General features: G+C 39.8%; 1 protein-coding gene across 1 annotated transcript in view; it reads left to right on the top strand.

Annotated features, from left to right (window-relative positions):
- Positions 1-3,589, top strand: part of cgna (cingulin a) — a 37,811-nt gene extending 34,222 nt beyond the window's left edge. Inside the window, exon 21 of the mRNA XM_073847629.1 lies at positions 661-3,589. Within this exon, the coding sequence (XP_073703730.1) occupies positions 661-805 (145 nt within the window). The 3' untranslated portion in view covers positions 806-3,589. The remainder of the gene's footprint in view (positions 1-660) is intronic.
- The last annotated feature ends 9,022 nt before the right edge of the window (positions 3,590-12,611 follow it).

Raw genomic sequence — 12,611 nt, 5'->3', positions numbered from 1 at the left:
CAAAATCTAGTAAAATGCTGTAATCATCTGCTGCTGAAATAAAGCATAAATTATTCCTAAACGCATACTAATCTGTATTCACTGTGAACTGAGCCATTCTGAAGTGTGGAAAACACCGGATCACGAACTGATCGCCTGAACAAAATGCATGCTTCACTTTGGAACACGCAGCAAAAAACAGACTTAATGAAGGGATTAAGCCATATTGTGCTTTTGGTTTTAGTTCGCTTGACAGATACTTTGCCAAAGCATAATGGCCCAAAACAAAACTTTAAAGACCTTTTACATTAGAAAAAGAAATTTAAATATATTTTAAAAACTACACTTTTGCCCCATAGACCTATTCTGCCCTCCAAAGGCAAAGTACAGTAACTACCCCAGCACTGAAACTTTGAAAAATGCCTTTAAAGTTTTTACACCAGCTAGTCAAACATGTTGAAACTCTCGTTTCAATGAAACAGGACACAATTAAACCAGGAGACTTTGCCACAAGACAAAACAGTTGTCACAAAGTCCATTTTAAGCCTTAACTCAATTTACTCAAAGGTGTAGTTACTGCGCTTTGCCTTTGGAGGGCAGTATTGTTTCATATCGTCATGTGACCACAATGACAGTTTTGCTGTTGCAAAATGTTAAATAGTATTGTTTTTTTACCCTCAGGAGGAAGAGCCAGCAGGCCCGACAGTCAGCTCTGGAATCTTCAGTGCTCAGCTCTGATGATGATGATGATGATGATGGATTGTTTGATCATTCCAGCATAACCTCCATCCTCACCGAGAGCAACCTAAAGACCAGTTCCTGCTGAAGACCTAGAGATAAATCTAGGCTTTCTCTTCACTGACGCTTCATTCCTGGACAAACAGTAACTTCAGTCCTGCTCTAAAATTCCCACTCTTGAGTTTTAACTGCTTTGCCACAAATATAAATCAGATTGTTTAATCTAAGGCTAAACCATCTATAAAACAGGACGACGGCTTTTTACACACTTGATGACACCTTACATTTTCACTGTCAGTGAGTCAAATAGATTTCAGACATGGCTTTATTCATCTAGACCTCAGAGACTCTTTTTATGAGAAAAGCCTTAATGATCCCTTTAGGTTGAGTGTAAAAAGACAAGAAAAGGAGATCAGTTGAGAGTTGGCTCAAATTAGCAAAGACGATTTTGGTTTATTTTAGTTTAAGTAATTGGTGATTAACAGAAGAAATAAGAACTTTTGTATAAAGTGAAATAATAGAGACGGAGAATAGGATTTAATTTTGTTTTAAGGGCGCTGTCACAGATTATGAGCACTGATGATTTCATTAGGTGTGTGTTAAGAGAAGCTGATGGGAGATGAAGGATATCGGGGTATTAGTAGAAGGGAAATGAACACACAGTGAACAATTTTTCAAAAACCCTGTTAGCAGAGGTACAGAGAGTAGTCATGTGAAATGAATAAAAATATGTCACTATAATCTAGTATAGTGGCAACACAAAGAGAAATTGACGTGACAGTCCAAAACATGCATCTAAAACAGTTCCAGGAGGATAGATGAGAGAGAGGGAAATCAAGGTTTAGTATCAAGAAAAGGATTAGATTTTATTCTCTGCTCATGTTTACAGAGCCAGTTCCATGTACAAGTGAATCAGCGCTACACAGATGCATTAGTGATGCTAAAACACAATTTCTAACATTCACAATAAAGACATTTACATTTCAGCTATATTTCCTTCCTACCATTTCCGTACAAATGCTGAACTTAAAGAATGAGACTCAAGTTCAGTGCTGATTTGCCTGTAGCAAATGTAATTTAACATTATAAAACAGCAGAGCTTTTCTAAATCAACTGCACTGTGAAATTCTGTCTTTATGCATCTACTGTATATGTTTAGGCGAAAGCACAATTAGTGTTTGTTTCTACTGAAATAGTTAATTGTTAATCGACAGGCTAGAAGACAAATCAGTCTTTGTTCATTCCTAATGGTAAACCGATGAAAATTGTTTATTTTGTTAGCTTACCAGCACATGATCTTTCGTTTTTTACTTCTATGTATAATGTTGAAGTAAACAATATAAAAAGTAACTGAAATAACTAATATTTTTTACCATAGCTCTTTTAGTTTTCTAACAGACACATTAACTCCATTTTTTGATACCAAGCTGCCTGTTCTTGTCTATTTTTACAGGACTTAAAGGAGTAGTTCACTTTCAGAACAACAATTTACAGGTAATTTACTCACCCCCTTGTGATCCAAGATGTTTATGTCTTTTTTTCTTCAGTCGTCAAGAAATTATGTTTTTTGAGATAAACATTTCTGGAAATTTCTCCATATAATGGACTTAAATGATGCCCCGATTTTTGAACCTTCAAAATGCAGTTTAAATGCGGCTTCAAAGGGCTGTAAACGATCACAGCCGACGAAGAAGAGTCTTGTCTAACAAAACGTTCGGTCATTTTCTTAGAAAAATATATTTTTATATACCTTTTAAGCACTGAAACTCGTCTAGCACTAGGGCTAATGCGCATTCGCGTCTATACGTTCTACGTAATCACGTCGAAAGGTCACGCGAAACCCAGTGTTTACTAGCTTGGAGACGAAGGACCGTTCCAGAGTTATTGCGTGTGGAATGACACAAATTTCATTTGGTCCAGTCGTGACAGCACTGAGATTCCTGCTCTGTTGGAAATGTGGGCATTTTCCACATTTGCACCACCATCTCGTCTCGTTTGAACGCGGTCTGCCCGAGGCTTGTGACGCCGCCGCAGTATTCTCTCTCTGACTGAGTTCATCATCTGTGTCATAGATATATATACGTAGATGCCTCATTGGACCGCTCCAAGCACGTAGATGCGTCCACCATATTGGAACGGCCCATAGAAACAGTCGCTAATGAGGAATCTATGTGTATACATCTATGGTCTGTGTAACAGCGAAAAACTCCATCTCATGTGCTCCTCCAGCTTCAAAATCGTCAGACATCGTTGTACTTTATGTTGTACCTTGTTGCTAAAGAATGTTTGATTGCGTTGCACTTCTCTCTTCTCAAGTTTGCTTTGTAAACACTGGGTCTGTAGTTTCGCATACGTCACGCGTGACCTTTCGACGTGATTAGGTAGAACGTATAGACACGAACGCGCATTAGCCCTAGTGCTAGACGAGTTTCAGTGCTTAAAAGGTATATAAAAATACATTTTTCTAAGAAAATGACCGAACGTTTCGGTAGACAAGACTCTTCTTCGTCGGCTGGGATCATTTACAGCCCTTTGAAGCTGCATTCAAACTGCATTTTGAAGGTTCAAAAACAGCTTGGATCACAAGGGGGTGAGTAAATTATCTGTAAATTGTTGTTCTGAAAGTGAACTAATCCTTTAATCTATGCACACAGCATCTGATTCATGTGAATGGTACACCACTACAATGCCTTGTAAATTTAATATATTTTTTTTTTGTAATTGTTCTTGTTCCGAAGTAAATGAGAATGATTTATGTATGTATTTTGTATTTATTTGTAATAGAATTTGCATTAAGCACTGATCAAATCAAAGATTTGTATTTTCTGTAAGCAAAACCTTTTCTATCAAAAATAAATTCAGTGCTTTAGTAGTTCCTCTCCATACTTGTTTTTAATGGTGTACTTGTGTAAATGGTACATATTGTAGCTGATGTGTGTCATAGACACATGGTACAGACAAACAGTGTTGGATTCTGGACTGTAGCTGATTTGGTGATTTTAAAATGTGTGCAAAATTTACATCTCTCACATTTTACACACATCACAAACAACTGTGTGAATTTAAAAGGTCTTGTGGCCTGTGATCATATTTAGTTATTTTGCTGTGAGCTGCTTGAAATGTCTATACGATGAGGTGTTTTTAGTCTTCATATTTTCATCTTCTAAATATTCTAACAGCAGCTTTCTAATAGAAGGCCTCTATATGAGCACAGGAGTAGACCTTATTTCCTACAGTACTTCCGCATTTAATTTAGAGTAACTGAAGACAACTGTGTAAGTGAAGTGATGTGACCGGTGTTCATATAGAGTTCAGCTGTCCCGCAGTGAGCGTCTGGATATGATGAAGTGTTTTCAGCTTTCGCATTTTCAACTCCTGTTTCTTCTAATAGCAGCTTTATTAGAATGCGAAGGTAAGAGTCATTTTTTATGAAGTCAAATTCATTTACCACCATCCAAACTAATGAACTACAGGTGTGATTTTAAAGCAAGAATGTGTTTTAATAAATTTGTAAAGTTTAAGCTGCATTACTCAACTAATTAATTTATCATTACACTGACATCACTGGTTTCATTGGTTCACAGGGAGTCCAGACAATACATTTGTAGAGAATGTGTATATGTAAGAACTGGACAAAATGACGTGAACACCTGGGAAATAGGCAGTATTTCTTTACTAAACTGTTTAACAGTCTATTTCCTTTAATATAGCTTCTAACCTTCTTAGAACAGATTTATACAACTTTGAGATAGTCTTCAGTCAAACCTCGTCTATCAAAAACGTCTGCCAGTAGCTTCAGAGAATCGGCTTCTCATATCTCTCCAAAACTAAGCATAGTGGTTTGTTAATATAGTCAGGTGATTTTATGCCTGATTATGATTATGATATCACCTTTTCCTCATTTTAGCATCAGTGTTTGTGATTTAAGGTTTTAACAGTTTCTGCTTTTTAATGGTTGTTGGCTTAATGAAGATTTATGTGGATTTTGTGGAAACAGATCTTCAATGTAAATATTGTGTTTTTTTTGTCCCTTTGCTTCAGTAGTTTGGTCTTGTTTTAGACAGTCCTTCTTGTTCAATGGTCTCTGACATTCAGTTTTCGACCACTTTTGATTTTCACAAATGTCTTGCCAAGCTTTGTGTACACGGTCATAAAGGCTTTTAAAGCAGTGTAAAAGCTTTTTATTCTTAAACATCAAACAGCTGGGCGTGAATGTTACAGATTCTCCTGCTAAACAGGTTCCCATGATTTGCCCTTTTTGGAAGTCTGACAAGTTAACCATTTTACTGGCTTAACTAAACACTGATGAAAAACATACTACGCTGATACAAACTAGTGGATATAGACAATTACCAGTTACTCATAATATCAAGTACGTTTATTATTGTAAGCAATGTGGCGGTTTTCACGTCTCGGTTTTCAAGTGCTGTGTCTCATTTTGTTCTTCATTTCCTTTCAGTGGTGACACAGAGACGCTGCAAGCAGGTTCATCTGTTGAATATAAACTGTGTTCGGGGCGACAACATGTCTATTTCTTGCCTAACCACAACCCACCCGCTGCAGTCTCTTACAGTAAAACTGTGCAAGACCAGCCAAGATAAAGACATCCTCGTGTATCCAGACATCTCTCCAGCATCAGAGCTCCAGAGATGGTCTGTGAGGAAAGATGCTGGAAATGTTACACTTGATCTGAAAGACATTAGATTATCCGATGATGGCCTTTATGACTGTCAGATCTACAAGGGTCAGGCCTGCCTTCATGAAACTCGATTTAACCTGAAGGTCAAAGGTAAGCATGTAACTTTCTGAAACAAGCAAATGATCCACAGGTAGCCTATTGTAATGCAGTATTTCTCTGGTTTCAGAGTGTAAAACATTGGACTCTGTCCATCCAACACCAGGCTCTTCAGCATTGCTGCCATGCTCTGAACATCCTCTACAAAAGAGAACTGAACAAGTCACTTGGAAAGTGGTTAATGGTCACCAACAAACAGAAATAACTCAATATCGCCATCCAAACAGGCCCTCAAGCAGCAGAGAGAAACACCTGAAGCCTTTATATACGAGAGCGAGACAACTAAAGAACGGATCTCTACTCATAAGAGATGTAGACCTCACTGATGAATTGTGGTATCGGTGCAGAGTGAATACAAAAACCTGCTATGAAGTGAAGCTACTGATGAATGGTGTGTTCCCTTTTGAATGGTCTTTCCCATTGCATTATAACACTTATGGGGAAACTCTTGTTTACTCTGGTACTGAAGACTGATTTGTTCACGTTTGTACAAACAAATGCACTTCAACACACCAAAATGGGAAGAGCTGACTGCTATATAAGTCAGGTCTGAGCACCATTTAGTCATTTAACATTTAGAATTTTTCTCCTTTAGCAACAAGTATCACCTTCCCGTTGACTCTGCAAGCAAGAAGCTAAAGAGAAGAGAAAGAAGCTCCGCCTGTTGCTCGTGAGAAGAAACCCCAGCAGCAGAAGAAGCCTGACACCTTTCCCTGCGGCCATCCAGCATACAAAAGAGCATATTTCTAAGCAAATTTGGAAGTTACCGTGGATAACTCTGTCAGTGACTGCTTCGGATGCAGAAGAGTGGGCGTGTTCTCCCGAAGACCACGACACTCTCACTCTGACGCAAACAACACGGCCCAGTGTGGACAGAGCCCTGGAAGAGCCCACCCACAGCCTCCTTGAAGAGTGGTACCTGATAGGGCACCGTCAACATTCCTCCCGCCAGCGGCCTGCCATGTTCCTTCCAGCAATTAATGAGGAACTCACCAGGATGTGACACGCACTCTACTCAACGCATGTTAATCCCTGCACTTTTGCCACTCTTACCATTCTTGGTGGCACTAAAGAATGAGGTAAAAGCAAGCTCCTCCCTCTGTAAGAGGTGCTCGCTGTGCCCCTGTGCCCTCCATTGGCCCCAGGGAAGCCCTGGAGGACCACCTCAGCTCTAGTGAACAGGGCTTATTTAGCAGCTGGCTCAGCGCTTCACATGATGCAGATGCTATAAGTGTTCCAGGCCAAACTTTTCTATACCATGGATGAGTCTGACCAGAGTTCTGACATTTTTAGAGAACTGTGCACAGCAATAGACTTGGCTCTGTGCGCTACTAAGGCCACAGTGCAGGCAATCAGCAAGGCCACGGCCAACTTGGTGGTGCTGGAGCACCACCTTTGGCTAAATCTGATGGAGATCAGGGACGCTGACAAGGTCGCCTTACTAGACTCACCAGTCTCTCTCAAGGGACTGTATCCCTGCCGTGGATAGGTTTGCTGAGTGGTTTACAGCGGCACTGACACAGAAGTCCTTGCAGGCAATATTTCACTTCTCACCAAAGCACTCTGTTTCAAGTTGGCAGAAGGCTCCATCCGTCCAGCAGCATGCCAAGCCGGTTCTGCCCCAGCCAAGTCTGAGCTTGGGCTTCAGCAGCATCCCTGGCCAAGCAACCCATTTTCCAGGCATCAAGGTCCCTGCCCCAGAGTGACACTGAACCCTGAGCCTCAGTAGCCATCCTGAGCTGAAGGCAGAGAGGAAAAGGAGAGGGTCAGTTCTTCCCAAGACTGGAACTTCCTCAAAGAAGTCTCACTCTTGCTCTCCATCCCTCAGCCCCCAAATCGACGGAAGCTCCATTCAAGTTGGGCCCGTCCTCCTCATTCAGTGCGTGCCCAAACAAATCACCACTGTGTTAACAGACCCACATTCTCAAAAAAACATTTCTCCTCTCCTCATTGCCACAAATGTCAGTTCCCCACCCCCATGTGGCGAACTGCCACTCGAAAAACTTGCCATCTGGCTTCAGGCTTGGAAAGCTATCCCGGATGTGTCAAGCTGATTTCTAAACATGATAGAACAAGTATACTTGCTCCATTTTGCTCTAAACTTCGGTATGGGACAATGATGCTTACTTTCTCCAGTGTTAAGTGCAAACACTCTTTTCAAAAGTAATCTTGGAAATGGTTCGTATGGTGAACAGCGTGTCGGGCTTTTACAGATGCTACTTTTTCATTTCTCATACTTCCTCAGATGGTGTGCTCAGGCCCATTTTTGGCAGCTGAATCGCTAGCTCATCAGCCACCTGGAGCAGCTTGGGTTGAAGATCAATTTAGCCGAGAGCTCTTTATCTCCCAGTCAGTGAGTTGTCTTTCTTGTCTTTCTGGAGACAGTTATCAATTCTGCCCAGATGAGGGCATGGTTTATGCCGGAAAACTCCCTGGCAGTTCAGCGGCTGACGGTTTCATTCAGACTGGGGACTTAACTTCCCCTCAGGGCTTTCCAGAGCATGCTCTGCCTCATGTCAGCAGATTCCTCTGGGCATGCTTCACATAACCTTGTCCTAATAAGGTGCCTACTTAGGACTTATCTATAGTCCTCAAGGCCCTACAGGGCCTTCCATTTGAGCTGCTCCAGTCGCCTGATTTGCAGCCCTTGTCGCTTTAGCCTGCCCTTCTTTTGGCCTTAGCATTGGTCAAGCAAGTGGGTGACCTGCACGAACGCTATGACACAGCTATGTGCTGAAAGTACTCTCCACTCCATTCAGAGCACAAGTCATCACCCTTCTAACGCTCCCCAATTCAGAAGGTGAGCAGGGTCCTAATCCACTCTGCCCAGTTCAGCTCTTTTTGAGTGGTCTGGACTGTTTCAGCACTCAAAGCAGCTCTATTCATGCTTCATAGGCCATTCTAATGTTTTGCCGGTTACGAAGCAGAGACTGGATCTTGCTGTATAGTGGATGCTATAGCCCTGGTTTACACCTCTGCGGGCTTACAATGTCCTATAGGAGGGAAGGCCCACTCCACCAGAGGAATTTCCTCCTCCTGTGCTTGTTCCAGGAAACCAGGAAAGAAAACTCACTGAGATTAAAATCTCTTTTCCAGGAGTGTCCTGGCCAAGTTATTGGTTGTGATATCTGTGTGACCTCAGCTTAAGTGACTTGGGTCTTCTTAGCTCATCCAGTCGAAAGATTCTGACTAAAGAGACGACTTTTATAGCAATCAGATCCAACCCCTTTTGGCTGGTTGAAGTGCCATTTGTTCATGCAGCTACATGAACATGAACGGATTAGGCTTCAGTACCAGAGTAAACTAAAATTTCCCCATCACATTGTTAAATTAACTCTTCTTCCCTTATCTCAGGGAACCGAGGTTGTTTTCAACTGGAGTGTAACCAGAGAATTTTCAATTTAATATTTATAACCGTAAAAAATTATCCTAGTTTAAAATATTGTACAATGATGATGATGTTCATTCAAGTTTATTTTTCTCTAGTCATCAAAGATGCTCCAACCCCAGCTGACAGTACGACTGGCCAAACTGAAGACAGCAACAGTGATAAGAGTAAAACAGTAACAACTAATCTGAACAGTGGCGAGAGTGAAACAATGACAACTAATGTGACAGTAGTGATGACCACAATAGTGTCTGTGTGTGTCCTCATATCACTGACCATCTGTGTCATTCTTTATTTTAAAAAAACAAGACCTAAAGTTGACAACCAAAGTAAGTTCACAAAAAAAGTCTTAAAAAGTTTAGCTTTGTTTATTAACAGCATATTTTAAATCACAATAATGACTTATTGTAAAGCTGATTTAGATGGTAAAATACTTTTTTTGTATCTTGTAGTTGAATTGAACTGTCAGACTTCTGTACAGTATTCTGACATTTCAGAAGGTAAGTGATTTTCCTGGCAAGTCGTTAAAAATATGTGAAATATGATAAAGCGTATTTAATAAAAGTGTTTTTCTTCCAGTGTTGGATAATCCGTTGTATTCTACAGTTCAACGTGTCAGAAACCATAACCACCTGTAAGTTACTGCAATACATTAGTTAAATCATTCATTTTATATCTGTCCTGAACAGACAAATATATACAATAGTGTTTAAGACACAAATTGGTTGGGCTAATTTACCTGCTTCACTAAAACTTCTTTATAGACAGTATATGACAGTATATTTTCACACTTAACAAATCTGAAATGTGTTAAATGTAATACTCAACTGCATGTCCTCTCTAGTATGCATTTAGTTTTGCAAACTTTATAACAAGATATGCTGTATGTAGCTTGATTTGTCAATATTTGTAAAATTATTTCACACAAATATGTGCACTACATACATCATACATGATTCAGAGAATTTACTTCTTTCCACCGGATTTTTTTTTTTTTTTTTACTTTATCTCTCAACAGCTGGCATAAACAAACTGAAGCTCCTGCATATAATCCAGACAACATCTATGACAACAGATTGCTGTGAAATAAATCACTCTGATTCTTTTTTTTTTTTCATTCATTTTTTAAGTGTACAATGTAATGCCTCTGGCAAGTTTTCATCAATGACTTATTACTATGAATTTTATTTTCTATGTTTAAATAAAACATTTTATAAGGTTATTTTATGTGAATTGCTGTTAAGACTTTACTGCACTCTACAGTGTACACAATACATTGAGGCATTTTCTGCTAAAGCTGCAGTACGGAATATTGTTTTGGTTACAAATAATCTGAATTAAATTTTTAAGCAAGTTCATAACCAGCCACTGTCTCCTTACCTTAGCCCGATTCACAACGGTAAGCTTGTAATGTTTTCTAATTTGAGTGATACTGGTAAGTTTTCACAGGAAATACAAGCATGCCACCACTCATCTTTGTGTCATCATGTTTTTAAACATGAAGGAGTACCGGCTGGTAGGCTATATAGCACCTTAATAATATTAGATTCATCCATGCTGAGGAGCCGTACCAATGCAACACCTAAGTAATGAAGATAATTCTGCAAATAACTGCAATTACAGATTTCAACACAGAAATGGCGACAAAGAGGCAAAACATACGGACTGCAGCTTTAAGAAATGTAACATGGTTGACAGTTCAATATGACATTATTACAAGTCTTGTGCCTTGTTGGTTGTGAAAACAATGTGCTTCGTAGAGAATTTAAAGGTTTAGTTCACCCAAAAATGAAAATTAGCTCATTATTTACTCACCCTCCAGGCATCCTAAGTGTATATGACCACCTCATTTCAGAAGAATCCAATTGGAGTTGTATTAAAAATTAACCTGGCATTTTCAAGCTTTAGAATTGCATGGGCAGGCATTTCTCTTTATCAGTCCAAAACAAGTCCAATATAGTCAATTCATCTGTAATAAAAAGTGCCTCACACTGCTCCACTGAATTAAGGCCTTTAGGGAATTGATGCATTTTTTTTTTTTTTTTTTATTAAAAGGATATTTGAACAGTGTACATGTCTTTTTCAGGGTACATTTTTTCCATTTTAAGAAGAGCAAAAAAAAAAAAAAAAAATCCCCGGGGCCCTGGTACAGGAGTTTAATCCAGGCAATAAATGTGTCTCCTAACTTAAATTTGCACAGCACATTGAATAGGTAAGACCACTCTACTTGGTCAAACGCCTTCTCTGCATCAAGAGAGACGACTACAAGGTCGCTGGTGCTGGACTTATTGTGATAGATAATGTTGAAAAGACGTCTAAGGTTTGAGAAAGAATTTCTGCCACAGACAAACCCTGTCTGGTCAGGATGAATAAGCGTGCTCAAATATCTATTAACTCTGTTTGCTAAGACTTCGGCCAAGATTTTCTGGTCTACATTATGTAGAGAAATGGGTCTGTCTCCTCCAACTTCCTGGGTCCTTACCCTTTTTCAGGAATAAGTGTTATAACTGCCTCATTGAGCGTTGGTGGCAAAGACCCAGTTTCAAAGGAATGAGATAACATTTTAAGCATACAGTTGCAATCAAAATTATTCAACCCCCTTGACCTGCAAGACATTTTCCTGCAGAGAACAACATTTTGTGAAAACAATTCAACAAAGGCATCAGTAAACTATTAAAGAAAGTTCATTAATACACATATGAGTACTGAGAACGTAAGTTGACGAATAATGAAAAAACATTTTTAATTGTGTCTAAACATTTATGTTCAAAATTATTCAACCACTGAAAGTAAATTAGGTGTAGAATCTTTTATTCTTTAAAACCACCAATAAACACTGCCTGGAAGTGCTTAGATGCTTCTGTCACCTTTCTGCTGCAATGCTGGGGCCATTCCTCGCCTGAAGAAGCTTTTGGATCACTGATAATATTTGGTTTTTACTTTTCCACTGCTTGCTTCAAATTCAACCATGTATTTTCAATGAGAATTACATCTGGAAACTGAACAGGCAAGGCAGCCTTTTTGTTGTTCTTGGTCAAAAGTAGTATTCAGTAAGATTCCTCAACATGAGGACTACACTTGTCTAGTGTTCCTCTTATACACAGCATCAAAATATTTTTCCTCATTTCGTCGGGTCATCTTACAAGTCTTTGGCTGTAGATTGCAAGTTATAGCGCGAGTGCTATAACATTTTTGGTTCTTGTTGTTAATTAAACTGTCATATTAGCAGAAACCCCCAAAAATACAGCTCCGGTTTACCCACGAACGACACCAAAAGTTTCTCCTCAATTTCTTGCAGTCTCCGGACTTTTTAAGCAACGGTAAACTTTCGTCACCACAATAGAAGGCCCGCCTCTCCATTCATTCGATTGGACAATGGAAAAAATGCGAATGACGTCAGGCGTTTTTCCGCTCAGAGTTGCTTTTTTTTTTCAACTAAAGGCCCTTTCACACGGGACGCGGGTCACACGGCAGTCGCGAGTGTCTAGTTCATTTTCAATGGGAGACATGCGGCAAGTGTCAAACCGCGGGCTGTTGCGCTGGTGGCGCGGAGGCGGAGCGCAAGCGGTGATCGTGCACCCAAAATCCTGCCGCTTCCACGGGGACGGCGCTTCGCGGCAAGCGCCGCCAAAGATAAAAATATTTTATCTTTTTGTGAGCGGCAGACGCGTCGGCTTTAACCAATAAGTGAACAAATTATTAACAACCAAT

The sequence above is a fragment of the Garra rufa genome, chromosome 9 (assembly GCF_049309525.1).
Source record: "Garra rufa chromosome 9, GarRuf1.0, whole genome shotgun sequence".
NCBI classification, from domain to species: Eukaryota; Metazoa; Chordata; class Actinopteri; order Cypriniformes; family Cyprinidae; genus Garra; species Garra rufa.
Note: the sequence above shows the minus strand (reverse complement) of the source record. Positions and strands in the feature narration are given on the sequence as shown.